Source organism: Rhinopithecus bieti, unplaced genomic scaffold (assembly GCF_001698545.2).
Source record: "Rhinopithecus bieti isolate Rb0 unplaced genomic scaffold, ASM169854v2 scaffold_35387, whole genome shotgun sequence".
In the NCBI taxonomy this organism is placed as follows: Eukaryota; Metazoa; Chordata; class Mammalia; order Primates; family Cercopithecidae; genus Rhinopithecus; species Rhinopithecus bieti.
The window spans coordinates 21,233-38,009 of record NW_016814956.1 but is presented as its reverse complement, the minus strand read 5'-3'; the positions used below and the strand labels follow the sequence as shown (position 1 = coordinate 38,009).

The 16,777-nt window shown below is 41.5% G+C and overlaps 1 protein-coding gene and 1 pseudogene across 12 annotated transcripts in view; one reads left to right on the top strand and one right to left on the bottom strand.

Annotated features, from left to right (window-relative positions):
* LOC108515683 (vezatin-like) overlaps window positions 1-3,650 on the bottom strand; it is an 8,784-nt pseudogene extending 5,134 nt beyond the window's left edge.
* The window catches only part of KRABD4 (KRAB domain containing 4), a 31,527-nt gene that overhangs the window by 8,497 nt on the left and 6,253 nt on the right, over window positions 1-16,777 (top strand). For 7 of the 12 annotated variants that reach the window (XR_001881592.1, XR_001881593.1, XM_017852781.1 and 4 more), the window contains exons 4-5: window positions 7,904-8,030; window positions 8,368-8,478. Coding sequence is in view for 10 of the 12 variants with exons in the window: in XM_017852781.1 (XP_017708270.1) it covers window positions 7,904-8,030; window positions 8,368-8,478 (238 nt within the window). In the remaining 2 variants the exon portion in view is untranslated. Of the gene's footprint in view, window positions 1-7,903; window positions 8,031-8,367; window positions 8,479-9,012; window positions 9,060-16,777 lie in introns of those variants that run through there. The other 5 variants (XM_017852784.1, XM_017852785.1, XM_017852783.1 and 2 more) reach the window with 3 other exon arrangements.

Sequence of the window (16,777 nt, the reverse complement as noted above, 5' to 3'; positions counted from 1 at the left end):
ATGAGATTTTGTTGCAGTTTTTTTTTTTTTTCTTTAAGCTTATCAGCTGTCATTATTGTTAGTGTATTTTATGTGTGGCCCAAGACAGTTCTTCCAGTATGGCCCAGGGAAGCCAAAAGATTGGACACCCCTGCTCTAGAGAGTTCACATAAATACTCACTCCTACTTATTTCATTGTCACTTGTGGAGTGTTTACTATTTTCCTTTTCAGTATCATTTTTACTGACTTTTCCTGTATCTGAATTCGCTGATGGTTCTGAATTACTTGTGGGTTCCACTGGGTTTACAGGAGACAAAGATTTCAACACAGCATGATCACTAAGTAGAGGTTACAACCACTTCTGCCTTTCTGCCTCTGAAGCTTTAAATCCCAGCACAGATTTTAATTCTTGGAGCACCCTCTTGGATTCTTCATGCTTATGCTTCTGTCTTTCTTTGTCTTCTTGAGACAAGTAATAAAAATCATCCTTTCTGCAATCACTGTCAATATCTGTATCACCTACATAAGCTTTAAGTCCTATTCATCCTTCTCAGGGAGTGGATCTTTGTCTGCAGTATGTAGAGTAGGCTGCATCAAAGGTACCACTGTACAGTGTGGGTTGTCACACACTACCTGAGGCTTGCCTTTTTTTAATCTGTATTTCTTCATAGCAGTTTGTCCACCTGAGAAATGGCCTCTTCCCAGCAATTGTTGCTTGTTTAAACATGGGGCTGAGTCAACTTTAATTTCTGTTCTAGGATTTGATAAGCCTCTGACACTGTTCTTGTGTTTCTTTCATACAAATAAGCTTTTCAAATGTATCTTTGAGAATTATTACCTTATTCAGTAATGCTTTCACATGGAGCTGCAAGTTGCACACTGCTGTGTGAACGTTATTCAGTTCTTTTGACTTCTGTTGAGTTTTGGATAAACACTGGTACTGACTGGTGCTGAGTTTCAAAGTACTGATAGAATTCAGAGTTGCACTTAAGCTCTTTCAAACAAGCGTAGTAAGCATGAGGTAGACCTTGAGTCAAATAAGATAAGATATGATGGGGAAAAGTGCTGAAGTTAAGTAAAGGCCCAGGAGATGAACTGGCTATAGAAAGTAATAAGGCTAACCGTCTGAAGAATTCTGAACTCTGCCACCCAGAGTTGGAACAAAACCTTCAATGTAGGCAGGCTGAAGTCATCTGTAAAGTTAGGTGCTTCCTCTTCTGAAATCTACTCTTCACTAAGTCCAAGGCCTAGCTCCTTAAAAGGCACGACACAGATATAGCTGGTTACATTGTCACTTTCAGAGTTTAGAGGGTAGTTTTTTAGCATCCATAGGATAGATAGCCTTGCTGCTTGGAAGTTCTGAAGACAGCTTTCCAGAGACCGATGAGGTACTGAGTGGAATGCTGTCTAGCTTTATTAAATGGGATAAATAATCATTTATTATTATTAATCATGCAACAATAATAATTCAATGTATTAAATTATATAATTTATAAATATTTATGAATTATATGATTTATTAATTATAAATTTAATAATTATTAATCATTTAATAAATTATTCCATTTATTAAATGGGATAAGGCACTGACCCTGTCAAGCAAAAGTATAAATCCTCTGGAAATCACTTCAGTTTCTTGAATGAGACATAAAGCTTTTCTTACAAGGTTAGTAATAGCTCAGCTATTTGCTGCCATATCTTCCAAATGAACATTGTATTTTTTTCAGGTCACTTGTAGTTCAGCTGTCCTCCATACTCTCAAAGCTCTTAGCCAGGAAGATACAGTCCGCCAAATGGGAAGCATAACGAGCAAACTAATGAAGGCAAATAGCATGGAGACATCCCAAATATTAGGGGTTGCCAGGGAGCAAAGTGTTGCAAGGTATCCACTTTCCTGTTGTTGAGGTTGCCCTGCAGACAGGATACTGGAATCAAGTAGCTCAGTGAGCTCCACATCCTCTTGAAACAGGACTTCCTGTTACAGGATGGTATGTAATGAGTTGAGTCGGAATCCAGTATTCAACTTGTGAAGTAAGTCATCTTTCTTACTGCCCTGAGAAAAAACCCAACTTTTGGTGGTTTTAGCCACTTTTAACAGAATGCGTTGCTTAATAACCCATTCCCTGAGCATGCCAGTAAGTGGAGTTTATGTTCATTGAGTGATTACTGAATCCCAGGTATTTTGGTAGGACTCTTGTGGGAAGCTTTTGTTGTCCCTCTGTGGTGCATTTTTCCATTTTTGGTGACAACGTATTTCAAAGTCTTGTGTGTCCCGGATCCTGTAAGTACTGATAAAGCAGAGAATTCCAAATGCTACCTCCTTGTCAAACTCCGGTGTTATCCTTCTTTGCCATGCCACCCACTTCAGCACGATGGGAAATCAGAAGAAACATTTGTAATGAAGATGGGAAACCTAGAAACCATAACAAGAAAGATTGTCAGATTAAACTGTATTAAAATGTTAAAACCCATAGAGTCAAAAGACATATTTGAAGCTGAGAGAAAATATATGCAATGCATATGATATGCAAAGGATTCATATATAGAAAATGAAAAAGGATGAAAGAAGACACAAAATGTGGTGGACATATAGACAAAAAGATAAGGCAAGCAATTTCTGAGAAAAAAGTGTGATGCCATTTGCAAAGATGTTTACTGTCCCCAGTTTTTAAAGCCAGGAAAACAGGGCTGATTTTCATTCCTCCCTTTCTGTTGCATTCCAACAAATGAACCCAGTTTCAGCCCTTCTACTGTTTGCCTTTCAGAATTTTTTTTGTTTTATATATATACAAAACCACAACATTTTGTATAGGTTGTTTTTAATGAAAATATGCTCCTACTATGCTTTTCTGTTTTGGGGTTTTTGTTTTTTGTTTGTTTTTTTTGAGATGGAGTCTCGCTCTGTCGCCCAGGCTGGAGTGCAGTGGCACAGTCGGCTCACTGCAACCTCCACCTCCCAGGTGCAAGCGATTCTCCTGCTCAGCCTCCCGAGTAGCTGGGATTACAGGCATATGCCACCATGCCCAGCTAATTTTTATATTTTTAGTAGAGACGACGTTTCACCATGTTGGCCAGTCTGGTGTCGAACTCCTGACCTCAAGTGATCCACCTGCCTTGGCCTTTCAAAGTGCTGGGATTACAGGCATGAGCCACCGCACCTGGCCCCGACATTAGAAATTTCTAAGCACAATGAAAATCTTAAAAATTATCAAACATCCATATCAAAGTGAGAAAAATATTTGAAGTATACATAATAATGATCTACCTGCTTTTATACACTAAAATTCTAACAAATCATTGAAGATCACACCTAATATATAGCTGAAAGAATATGAAATGTATGTAGAATAGTATACCATGTGTCATACTTCATATTCTTAAACATTAAAAAGGTTGATAACAGTTAGTACAGTCAAGTATGTAGAAAAAACACCAAAGAAGTTATAAACTGTATATGGCATTTTGTGGTGGAACAGTTGATTTACATATATCAACATTTACATTGCAGATACCCTTAACACAGTAATGCCCTTTCTAGAATTTTACCCTAGAGCTTTAATATATCAATAAGACAAGACAACCCAACAGAATGAAGACTCATAGCAACAGAAATATTAGTGGCCTCAAAACATACAAAAAGATTATAATCCTCACTAAAACTCACATACATGCTGTCATTTATCTGTAAGAGTGGTAAACTTTGAACAGGTAGGTAAGAGTCACTGTGGATGAGAGTACTGGCTGGTTGACAGGTAATTTGGCTGTACTTATTAAAGATCTCTTTTTCTTATTTTAATCAGCAGTTGCATTGATAGGACTCCATCCTAGTGCAATATTTATATGTCCACAAAGATTTCCAAGGCAGTTCTGTTCATACTAGCAAAAAGTAGAAGGAGAAAGCCCTAAGTGTCCCATGTTCCTGAGAATCCAATAATGGTAGAATGACAGCTATACTACCAGGTGGCATTGCTTATGATAAAAATGACCCCTGATTGGTAAACAAACTTCACGTGGACGAGGAGGACCAGAGAGTAGTTAAATTGCCACATCCATCCTCTGGAACTGTCATGATAAAAATTGACTGATATGTAAGAATGTCTGGGATACTTTTGTCTAAGTGAAAAAAATCAAAGTCCAGAAAAGCATAGTAGGAGCAGCCGGGCATGGTGACTCACATCTGTAATCCCAGCATTTTGGGAGGCCAAGGCGGGTGGATCACCTGAGGTCAGGAGTTCGAGACCAGCCTGGCCAACATGGTGAAACCCTGTCTCTACTAAAAATACAAAAAATTAGCCGGGCATGGTGGTGCATGCGTGTAATCCCAGCTACTCGGGAGGCTGAAGCAGGAGAATTGCTTGAACCTGGGGGGCAGAGGTTACAGTGAGCCAAGATAGTGCCACAGCACTCCAGCCTTGTCAACAGACAACAGAGCGAGACTCTGTCAAAAAAAAAAAAAAAAAGAAAGAAAGAAAAAGAAAAGAAAAGAAAGAAATTTCTAATTCCTAGGTAGTCAAGTTTATCACCCTGTAGCTATGTATTTTCTGAATATGGGATTGCTTAGAAAGGCTATCAGCACCACAAAACTATCAAAACTTTTTAACTTCTCTATCATTTTTATGGTTATCTTGTATATATTTAAATCTCTAATCCATCTGTAATTTACTGGGGGCTCAAAAGAGGAGAGAGTAATTTACTTGTATGGAGTTCTTCCCTCCATAAATGCCTAGCCAGATTTTTCTAATGACATCTTTTCTGGCAGAGATTTAAGATACTTTTATTATGAAAGTAATCTCTGACACTGTTACTTCTAGGATCTGTTAATGGTTATTAACTGTCATATTCGTTGTCATAGTTTACGCTCTGTGTTCTGGAATCGAAGCCTGACAATGGAATGACGGCCTGTTTTTACTGGTCTGAGAGATAAGGAAGGAAACCCAAGTTTTTCCTACTGTCTACTCTCACTTGACACAACACTTCCGACACCAGATGTACATCCCAGCACCAGGCTGTTCCCCCACATACCAGCGTTCTCCCTGGACACCAGCTGGGTGTGCTCTTAAGTCAATTCCATTCTGACCACCACTACTGGAGTTAGCGTCAGCTCCCCACAGGTTGAAGGGCTTAGTCCACAAGACTGCGCCAAAGATTGAGATGTCAGTCACAAGTAGGGTGGACCTATACATCTGACTGATTGGCCACAAATTGGGGGTTCCCATGAACCCTCCTGAAGATTGAATTATTTGCCAGAGTGAGTTTCAGTTCCCTGACTTTCCCCTATTTGTTATAAAGGATAATTACAGGCCAAGCGCGGTGGCTCGTGCCTGTAATCCCAGCCATTTTGGAAGGCCAAAGCGGGCGGATCACCTGAGGTCGGGAGTTGAGACCAGCCTGACCAACATGGAGAAAACCTCGTCTTTACTACAAATACAAAATTAGCCGGGTGTGGTCGCACATGCGTGTAATCCCAGCTACTCAGGAGGCTGAGGCAGGAGAATCACTTGAACCCAGGAGGCAGAGGTTGCAGTGAGCCAAGATCGCGTCATTGCACTCCAGCCTGGGCAACAAGAGCGAAACTCTGTCTCAAAAAAAAAAAAAAAAAAAAAAAGCGGGGGGGATATTACAGAGGATACAGATGAACCGCCAGATGGAAGAGATACATAGGGCAAGGGATGTGGGAAGGTCCACGGACCTTTCATGCCCTCTCTGTACTCACTACCATCCGGGAACCACCAAGTGTTCAGCTGTGTGGAAGCTGTCTGAACCCACCCAGTCCTTTGGTGGTGGTTGTTATTGTTGTTTTTGAGAAACAAGATCTTGCTCTGTCCCCCAGGCTGGAGAACAGTGGTGCAATCTTGGCTCACTGCAGGCCCAACCTCCTGGCCTCAAGTCATCCTCCCTCCTCAGCCACCCATAGTGCTGGGATCATAGGAGCCAGCCACCACACCCAGCCACAGTGGGGTTTTTATGGAGGCTTCATCACAGAGGCATGATCATCATTGGCCCTTGGTAATCAACTCAGCCTTCATCTTCTCTCCCCTCCCAGGAGTTTTGAAGATGGAGATGAAATTCCCAACCCTCTAATCCTGTCTGGTTTTCTGGTGACCAGCTCCCATTCGGAAGCTACCTAGGGGCAGCCAGCCACCAGTCATCTCATTAGCATATAAAAGACACTTTGATCACTTCAGAGTCTATTCCAAGGGTTGCAGGAGCTTTTGCCAGGAGACAGGACAAAAACCAAATATATATTTCACAATATCAAACCAGGTGACATTACTCCAGATAAAAATGACTCTGGATTGGTAAACAAACTGCATCTGGACTGGAGGACTGAGTAAACTGACTGGCTGGTAGGAAGCCATGGACTGGGGTTTTCTGAGCACATTGTCACTCAGTGATATGTAACTGGGCGCATCTTTTGCTGGGACCCTGGAAGCCATGCCACTGGGACCATTACAAGAGATACTGGTCTATGGAACAGGTTAGAGCTTCCAAGCAACATCATCCTAGCACTCAGCAGTGTGGTTTTGTTCCCTGGCACCAGAGCTATCACGAGGGAGGGGCAGTTTGGGCTAACAGCTCCTGGATTGCTCTGAGAAGCCCTCCTGCTGGAGAAACCTGCCTGTCACTGCCCTCTGGCAGGCTGGCTTTCCTGTCCCCTCTCCTGCACAGCTGGGTAAACTAGTGCCACTGTGGCTGATTTGGGTCTTACGGGTGCAACGAGTGGCTTGAATTGAAGGCCACCAAGTGTGGGTGTGACAGGATGGGATCTGGAGCAGAAACAGGTGGGTTATTAGTCTTTGCGAGGAATTGGGGCCCTTGTAGAAGTGAGTTCTTGTTTGGTGGTGACAAGGCCAAGCACAGACCTTTCCCCTTTTGCCTCAGTCAGCTGCCCGGGCCACAGACCTCTGGCTTCCTGTTCTTTGTTTCATGATTGATGAGCGAAGGTTAGAACGGTTTGTCATGATTGATTAGCTCTGTTTAGAACTGTTCGTTGTAGCTCTGTGTCCCCTGCAAAGCCTGCTCTGTCAGCCCCAGGCAGGACTGACTTCCTCCTTTGTGGACCACCCAGACCCTGTCCTACATCTGTCACTGTCCCTCTGAGGCAGGCTTCCTCGCTGCCTCGGTTTCATCTATGAGTGTCTAAGTGTCGCTTTTCTCCCTCCACTAAACTGAAGCTCCTTGAGTTTAAGAGGTGTGGTTTTGTATCAGTCTTTACTTCACAGGACTTACCAGCCTGGCCTCTATTCAGTAAACATGTGTTGAATGAATGAATTTCCAGGGTGAGATATTTCTCATACCCTATCTGTTTTTCCTATAAAGTTCAAAATGATTTTAGTCATGTAGATACTCTATGTAATATACTATGCCAAACTGCCTAGTGACTGGCATAAGAACAATTATATAAGAAAGGCCAGGCCAGGCACGATGGCTCACGCCTATAATCCCAGCACTTTGGGAGGCCAAGGCGGGCAGATCACAAGGTCAGGGGTTCGAGACCAGCCTGGCCAACATGGTGAAACCCCGTCTGTACTAAAAATACAAAAATTAGCCGGGCATGGTGGTGGGCTCCTGTAGTCCCAGCAACTCTGGAGGCTGAGGCAGGAGAATTGCTTGAACCCGGGAGGCAGAGGTTGCAGTGAGCCGAGATTACGCCACTGCACTCCAGCCTGGGTGACAGAGCAAGACTCAGTCTCAAAAAAAAAAAAAGGCCAGTGTGGATGCGGGAGCCAGACCGCATGGATTCGACTCCCTCATTCCTGGCTGTGTGACCTGGGCTAGTTACTTAGGCTCTGTGCGCCTCACACTCTTCATCTGTCAAGTTTCTCCTAGAGGGCACAGAGTAAGCCCTCCATGTGCGTGAGGTGCCATGTCCCGGTGCCCCAGGCTGGTCCTGGCATGCTAAAGAGGAATGTGCCATTACAGGAATCATTGACCTTCAAGGACGTGTTTGTGGACTTCACCCTGGAGGAGTGGCAGCAACTGAACTCTGCCCAGAAGAACCTCTACAGGGATGTCATGCTTGAGAACTACAGCCACCTGGTGTCCGTGGGTGAGGGACCGCGCCACGGGGTGATGCACAATGCCCCCAGTACTGTGTTTCTTTCTCAGCTGCTCCAAGCTCCGGGGCCTAGGAACAATGAGTGTGGGTTACCACCCTCAGTGAGTTTGGGTTACAGCCCACTGTGTAGTATTCGTAGTCCCCGTTGGACTCTGGAGAGCATATTGGTGCCCTTGCTTGCTATGTGAATGTTCTGTACTGAGGGGCAGATAGCTGTGTGCATGGGGCCATCACCGAGGCCATGCCACCTTCAGCCTGCAGGGGTGGGCCTAGGTTCTGGAGTTTCTCAGCATTAATAACAAAGTCCTTTGTCATGTCCCCTGAACAGGGTATCTAGTTGCAAAGCCAGATGTGATTTTCAGGTTGGGACCAGGAGAAGAGTCCTGGATGGCAGATGGAGGGACCCCGGTACGGACCTGTGCAGGTGAGGACAGGCCAGGTGAGTCAGGCCGGGGAAAGGAGACCAGGTTGGTTGGTGACAGCTTGGCCTCTGGGATGCACTCAGGAGCTCTTCTGAGAGCCCCGGACTTGTGGACATGCCTAGGCTCTGATGAGCGGAACTGTTGTCATGTCCAAATGAGGCCTCTGCCTGGCCGCCGGTTACAGTCTCCGCGTTCTTTGCTTGGCGTTCACATAGATTGTGGCCACTCTTGTTCTGAGATCCCATTTGTACCTTCCAGCCTCCTGGCTTGTTAGTGAGAAGTGCCAAGCCTCTTCTCATTCCTCTCCCACCACCTTTCTGGAAGCTTTTAAGACTTATTCTCCCACCTTCTTGGCCTTTTGTATTTTCACCATAGTAGATGTATTAATAGATGTCAGCATTTCCTCTTTATTGAGCATACTGTGGGCCCTTTCGGGCTGAAATTTGGATTGCTTTTTTGTTTGTTTGTTTGTTTTTTGTTTTTGCTTTTGTTTTTTAGCCTAAGGTAGATTATCATACCTGTTGTTTTTTTTTTTTTTTTTTTGGACTCAGTATGGACACCAAAGCTTTGCCAGTGACCTTTACCCAGCCAGGTACCCACCACGTTCTTGCCTGCTCTCACTTTGTGGTTAACACTGTAAACCTCACACCATTTTCTGTTTTCTCTACTTATTTCTTCTCAGACTGTTACAAATCTGACTTCATACTACTTGTTATCAGATTCCTCCATTTTTCAATACATCCTTCCCACTCAACTCTTGTTTTTGTTATTATCTCTTTACTTATTCAAAAAATAAACACACTCGAGAGGACATTACTCCCAAGGTGGAATACTTCAGTGAATCATATTTTAGTCCTGCATAGAGCTGCTTTTTCCGTGTCTGTTTTTCCTGTGGGCTGCCTACAAGGATCCAGAAACTCTTCTGATACACTGGTCTGCTCTTTCTCTCCCCTTCATAGTACCCCCTTCACTGGCCCATGGCAAAGAAGCCTGTTTAGAATGCTGTTACTCTTCAGAGGGTGATCCATGAACCAGCAGCCTGGGCATTGTTGGGGCACTAAGTAGAAAATCAGAATCTGAGGCCCCACTCTAGATTTTCTGAAGGAGAATGTGCATTTCAACAAACTCCCCAGGGACCCCATAGACACAGTAAAGCTTGAGAATCACTGCTCATTAGAGATTAATTTCAGAGCATCAGCTGTAGTCAGGTGCTGGCCCCAAGGACTCCTCAGATGGCTTCCTCCAGAACCCACTCCTCAGCACACACACCTGTTCTCTGAGATCCTCCCTGTGCTGGCATTTGTGGCTCCCACCATTCTGTAGCTTCCTCCAGGAATGTTTTGGGTGATGATAACCTCTTTGTTGCTCAGTGTAATTCCATATCTGCTGCTTAGAGATTCATCAGGATTTCTAGTGTGCTGATGGTATGCTTCCTTTCTTCCAGTGATGCCTGGAATTGTAATGACTGTGTGTCTTGTTCTGATTTCAGTGCTATCCTAGAAGGGAGGAAAAGCAAATTCAGGCACAGTCTACCCTCCTGAGTCCCGATTCCCTCATAAGAAAAACTATTATATTAAAATACAGACATTTATATATTCAGTCTAAGAGTGCAGAACAGTATAGGCTAAAAAGTAATCTTAGGTGCATTCCCAATCACACCCCCCCAAGGGCAGCTTCTTCTAAAGATTTCTCTTTTTGGTTCTGGTGAGCACCTCCATAGGTTTAGGGAATACCTTTATATCTGCATTTTATGGGTTTTCAGTTTTATCTTCCCCCTATGAAAAGTAAGGATTTCCCTCACACTTTGGCCTTCCACTCCCCAGCTCTTCACAAGTTTGTTATATGCTCATTTTTAGTTCCTTTATTGGTTACATTTGTAACTTTAAATAAACTTTCTCATTTTTAGTTCCTTTATTGGTTACATTTGTAACTTTAAGTTACCATATGCATTTCATATGGTAACTTAAAAAAATATATAGCTAAGTGCCAATGGCTCATTTCTTTAGCTCGAACACAACCCCTAGACATAAGAGCCTACATCTTGTTCTGACTTGTTCCAGTGTGGGACTGGTGGAAGACATTCAATAAATATTGCACTGATTAATTTGGACCTGGGCAGAGGAAGGAGCTTTGTTATTCATCCACATACAAGTGGCTAAGAGCATGGACTGTGGAGCCACATAGCCTGGACTGGAATTCTGGCCACTTTCCTCACTAGCTATCACTGTGTACACATTGGTTGGCCTCTCTACCTGTTGTGGGGCTAATGATAGAACTGAATGATTTTCAGAAATTAATGAGTTGATCCATGTAAAGCACCTAAAAGGGTGCCTGGCATAAAGGAAACACTCAACAAATGTTATCACTGTTTTTATTGTTGTTATTATCCATAAAAAAGTTTTCTTTAATTTAATGTAGTGGTTGTTAACCAGAGATGTATTACATAGTTACCTGTGGATCTGTCAGATACTCATGAGTAGGCCCCACTGTAGAAATTGTTTCAGAAAGCCTAGGGTAGGCCTGGTTATGTGCATTTTGAGTGACACTCCAGAGGGTTCTGATGCCCATCTTTGGTTAAGATCCACTACTTGAAATATCTGCTGAGAGGAATTACAAGGAAATAGGAGACAGCAATGAGCATGCGAGCAGGATGGGATGGAAAGACAGGCGCACATGGACTCACTCCTAGACAGCTCTCCAAACTCCCAGGGTTGGAAGCAGAATGCAGCAGAAAGCAACTTGACTTTCTTCCCTGTTTCTCCATACTTGAATCTATTTCAGGAACTATATTTTTCCCTCTGTCTCCTGGATGAAACCTCTGGCTGGTCCCATAAGTTCACTGGTCTTTCTGAGATAATAAAAATCTTCTGGGAACTGTTCCTTTCAAGAGTAGCCTCATTACAGTAATGAAAACTGTCCAGTCTCATGTAGTAGTACAAACTGAAATTTATTTCAAGTTTGTTGATCTTTTCATAGAAGTTTTAGCTTTGTTAATTTTCTCTACCATTTTTCTGTTTTATTGATTTCTTTTACTTTTATTTTCTTTTTCCTACTTACTTTCAATTTACTTTGCTGTTTTTTATCTAGCTTCCCCCAACATTTTATTATGAAAACTTTTATATAAAACAAGTAAAAGAATTGTAGATTGAACACCCATATAATACCTCCACCCAGATTTATAATAACTATAAACATTTTGCTATATTTATCCCCTGTCCATCTGCCAATTCCTCCAATTTCCATCAATTCGATTTATTTTTTTATAGTGCGTTTCAAAGGAAGTTACAGAGATCAGTACCCTTAACCCCTAAGTACCTCCACAGGCATATCATTAATTAGAGTTCAATATTTGTTAGTACTTTATCATTAGTACTCATGAAGTATTTTAATAAAACAAAATGCCCTTATGGCACCATATGATCTTTGGCCATACATGTTAATGTTTGAACATAATTTTCTATATGTGTTTTTATATGTGATCATTATATATTTATGTTGATGTGACTGCATTCCTTTTATTTTTTCAAATGAAATTGATTAAGGTATAATGTACATACCATGAAATTTATCTTTCTTAGGTGTACAGTTGTATAGTTTTGATGAATATGTAGCTGTGTAATTACTACTACTACAATAAAAGTATTGGACATTTTCATCCCCCACAAAAAACTCCATGTTTCCTTTTATAATTCAGTCTCTCTCCTCATCCCAGGCTTGACCTCTTTTCCTTCTAGTTTGGTTCTTTCTAGAATGTCATGTGGCTGGCTTCTTTCACTTACCTTAATGTATTTTAGGTTCATCCATGTTGTGGCATGTATCATTTTGTTCCTTTTGATAGCTGAGTAGTATTCCAGTTTGTCTGTCGATGGATGAGTTAATGCACATTTGAATTGTCCCGGGTTTTTTTTGGTTATTATGAATGAAGCTGGCAAACATTCTTGTACAGACATTTCTGTGGATCTGTGTTTTCATATCTCTTGGGTAAATATCTGGAGNTTTTTTTTTTTTTTTTTTTGGACTCAGTATGGACACCAAAGCTTTGCCAGTGACCTTTACCCAGCCAGGTACCCACCACGTTCTTGCCTGCTCTCACTTTGTGGTTAACACTGTAAACCTCACACCATTTTCTGTTTTCTCTACTTATTTCTTCTCAGACTGTTACAAATCTGACTTCATACTACTTGTTATCAGATTCCTCCATTTTCAATACATCCTTCCCACTCAACTCTTGTTTTGTTATTATCTCTTTACTTATTCAAAAAATAAACACACTCGAGAGGACATTACTCCCAAGGTGGAATACTTCAGTGAATCATATTTTAGTCCTGCATAGAGCTGCTTTTCCGTGTCTGTTTTCCTGTGGGCTGCCTACAAGGATCCAGAAACTCTTCTGATACACTGGTCTGCTCTTTCTCTCCCCTTCATAGTACCCCTTCACTGGCCCATGGCAAAGAAGCCTGTTTAGAATGCTGTTACTCTTCAGAGGGTGATCCATGAACCAGCAGCCTGGGCATTGTTGGGGCACTAAGTAGAAAATCAGAATCTGAGGCCCCACTCTAGATTTTCTGAAGGAGAATGTGCATTTCAACAAACTCCCCAGGGACCCCATAGACACAGTAAAGCTTGAGAATCACTGCTCATTAGAGATTAATTTCAGAGCATCAGCTGTAGTCAGGTGCTGGCCCCAAGGACTCCTCAGATGGCTTCCTCCAGAACCCACTCCTCAGCACACACACCTGTTCTCTGAGATCCTCCCTGTGCTGGCATTTGTGGCTCCCACCATTCTGTAGCTTCCTCCAGGAATGTTTTGGGTGATGATAACCTCTTTGTTGCTCAGTGTAATTCCATATCTGCTGCTTAGAGATTCATCAGGATTTCTAGTGTGCTGATGGTATGCTTCCTTTCTTCCAGTGATGCCTGGAATTGTAATGACTGTGTGTCTTGTTCTGATTTCAGTGCTATCCTAGAAGGGAGGAAAAGCAAATTCAGGCACAGTCTACCCTCCTGAGTCCCGATTCCCTCATAAGAAAACTATTATATTAAAATACAGACATTTATATATTCAGTCTAAGAGTGCAGAACAGTATAGGCTAAAAGTAATCTTAGGTGCATTCCCAATCACACCCCCCCAAGGGCAGCTTCTTCTAAAGATTTCTCTTTTGGTTCTGGTGAGCACCTCCATAGGTTTAGGGAATACCTTTATATCTGCATTTTATGGGTTTTCAGTTTTATCTTCCCCTATGAAAAGTAAGGATTTCCCTCACACTTTGGCCTTCCACTCCCCAGCTCTTCACAAGTTTGTTATATGCTCATTTTAGTTCCTTTATTGGTTACATTTGTAACTTTAAATAAACTTTCTCATTTTAGTTCCTTTATTGGTTACATTTGTAACTTTAAGTTACCATATGCATTTCATATGGTAACTTAAAAAAATATATAGCTAAGTGCCAATGGCTCATTTCTTTAGCTCGAACACAACCCCTAGACATAAGAGCCTACATCTTGTTCTGACTTGTTCCAGTGTGGGACTGGTGGAAGACATTCAATAAATATTGCACTGATTAATTTGGACCTGGGCAGAGGAAGGAGCTTTGTTATTCATCCACATACAAGTGGCTAAGAGCATGGACTGTGGAGCCACATAGCCTGGACTGGAATTCTGGCCACTTTCCTCACTAGCTATCACTGTGTACACATTGGTTGGCCTCTCTACCTGTTGTGGGGCTAATGATAGAACTGAATGATTTTCAGAAATTAATGAGTTGATCCATGTAAAGCACCTAAAAGGGTGCCTGGCATAAAGGAAACACTCAACAAATGTTATCACTGTTTTATTGTTGTTATTATCCATAAAAAAGTTTTCTTTAATTTAATGTAGTGGTTGTTAACCAGAGATGTATTACATAGTTACCTGTGGATCTGTCAGATACTCATGAGTAGGCCCCACTGTAGAAATTGTTTCAGAAAGCCTAGGGTAGGCCTGGTTATGTGCATTTTGAGTGACACTCCAGAGGGTTCTGATGCCCATCTTTGGTTAAGATCCACTACTTGAAATATCTGCTGAGAGGAATTACAAGGAAATAGGAGACAGCAATGAGCATGCGAGCAGGATGGGATGGAAAGACAGGCGCACATGGACTCACTCCTAGACAGCTCTCCAAACTCCCAGGGTTGGAAGCAGAATGCAGCAGAAAGCAACTTGACTTTCTTCCCTGTTTCTCCATACTTGAATCTATTTCAGGAACTATATTTTCCCTCTGTCTCCTGGATGAAACCTCTGGCTGGTCCCATAAGTTCACTGGTCTTTCTGAGATAATAAAATCTTCTGGGAACTGTTCCTTTCAAGAGTAGCCTCATTACAGTAATGAAAACTGTCCAGTCTCATGTAGTAGTACAAACTGAAATTTATTTCAAGTTTGTTGATCTTTTCATAGAAGTTTTAGCTTTGTTAATTTTCTCTACCATTTTCTGTTTTATTGATTTCTTTTACTTTTATTTTCTTTTCCTACTTACTTTCAATTTACTTTGCTGTTTTTTATCTAGCTTCCCCAACATTTTATTATGAAAACTTTTATATAAAACAAGTAAAAGAATTGTAGATTGAACACCCATATAATACCTCCACCCAGATTTATAATAACTATAAACATTTTGCTATATTTATCCCCTGTCCATCTGCCAATTCCTCCAATTTCCATCAATTCGATTTATTTTTTTATAGTGCGTTTCAAAGGAAGTTACAGAGATCAGTACCCTTAACCCCTAAGTACCTCCACAGGCATATCATTAATTAGAGTTCAATATTTGTTAGTACTTTATCATTAGTACTCATGAAGTATTTTAATAAAACAAAATGCCCTTATGGCACCATATGATCTTTGGCCATACATGTTAATGTTTGAACATAATTTTCTATATGTGTTTTATATGTGATCATTATATATTTATGTTGATGTGACTGCATTCCTTTTATTTTTTCAAATGAAATTGATTAAGGTATAATGTACATACCATGAAATTTATCTTTCTTAGGTGTACAGTTGTATAGTTTTGATGAATATGTAGCTGTGTAATTACTACTACTACAATAAAAGTATTGGACATTTTCATCCCCACAAAAAACTCCATGTTTCCTTTTATAATTCAGTCTCTCTCCTCATCCCAGGCTTGACCTCTTTTCCTTCTAGTTTGGTTCTTTCTAGAATGTCATGTGGCTGGCTTCTTTCACTTACCTTAATGTATTTTAGGTTCATCCATGTTGTGGCATGTATCATTTTGTTCCTTTTGATAGCTGAGTAGTATTCCAGTTTGTCTGTCGATGGATGAGTTAATGCACATTTGAATTGTCCCGGGTTTTTTTTGGTTATTATGAATGAAGCTGGCAAACATTCTTGTACAGACATTTCTGTGGATCTGTGTTTTCATATCTCTTGGGTAAATATCTGGAGTGAGATTGCTTGGCCATATGGTAAGCATATGTTTAACTTTATAAGACATTGGGCCGGGTGTGGTGCCTCACGCCTGTGCTCCCAGCACTTTGGGAGGCCAAGGCGAGCGGATCACTTAAGGTCAGGAATTTGAGACGAGCCTGGCCAACATATAGTGAAACCCCATCTCTACTAAAAATACAAAAATTAGCTGGGTGTGGTGGCACATGCCTGTAATCCCAGCTACTTGGGAAGCTGAGGCAGGAGAATTGCTTGAACCCAGGAGGTAGAGGTTGCGGTGAGCCGAGATCATGCCACTCTACTCCAGCCTGGGCGACACAGTGAGACTCTGTCTCTCAAAAAATAATAATAAGATATTGCCAAACTGTTTTCTAGTGTGGCTGTACTATTTTGTTTTCCCACCAACAACACACCTTTCTAGTAGGTATATAGGGGGATCTCATTGTGATTTAAATTTGCATTTCTGTAATGATCAGTGATGTTGAGCATGTTTTCATGTGCTTATTCGCCATCTGTATATGTTCTGTGGTGAAGTGTCTATTGTAATCTTTTGCCATTGTTTGTTATTAAATTGTGAGAGTTATTTATATATTGTGGATATAAGTCCTGACCAGCTATGTGTTTTGCAAGTATTTACTCCTAGGCTGTGGCTTGTTTGTTCATAACAGTATCTTTTGAAAAACAAATGTTTCTGTTTTATAAAGTCCGATTTATTAAATTTTCTTTTATGGTTCATGCTTTTGTGTCCTCTTTAGAAAATCTCTCACTAGGCCGGGCGCGGTGGCTCAAGCCTGTAATCCCAGCACTTTGGGAGGCCGAGACGGGCGGATTACGAGGTCAGGAGATCGAGACCATCCTGGCTAACACA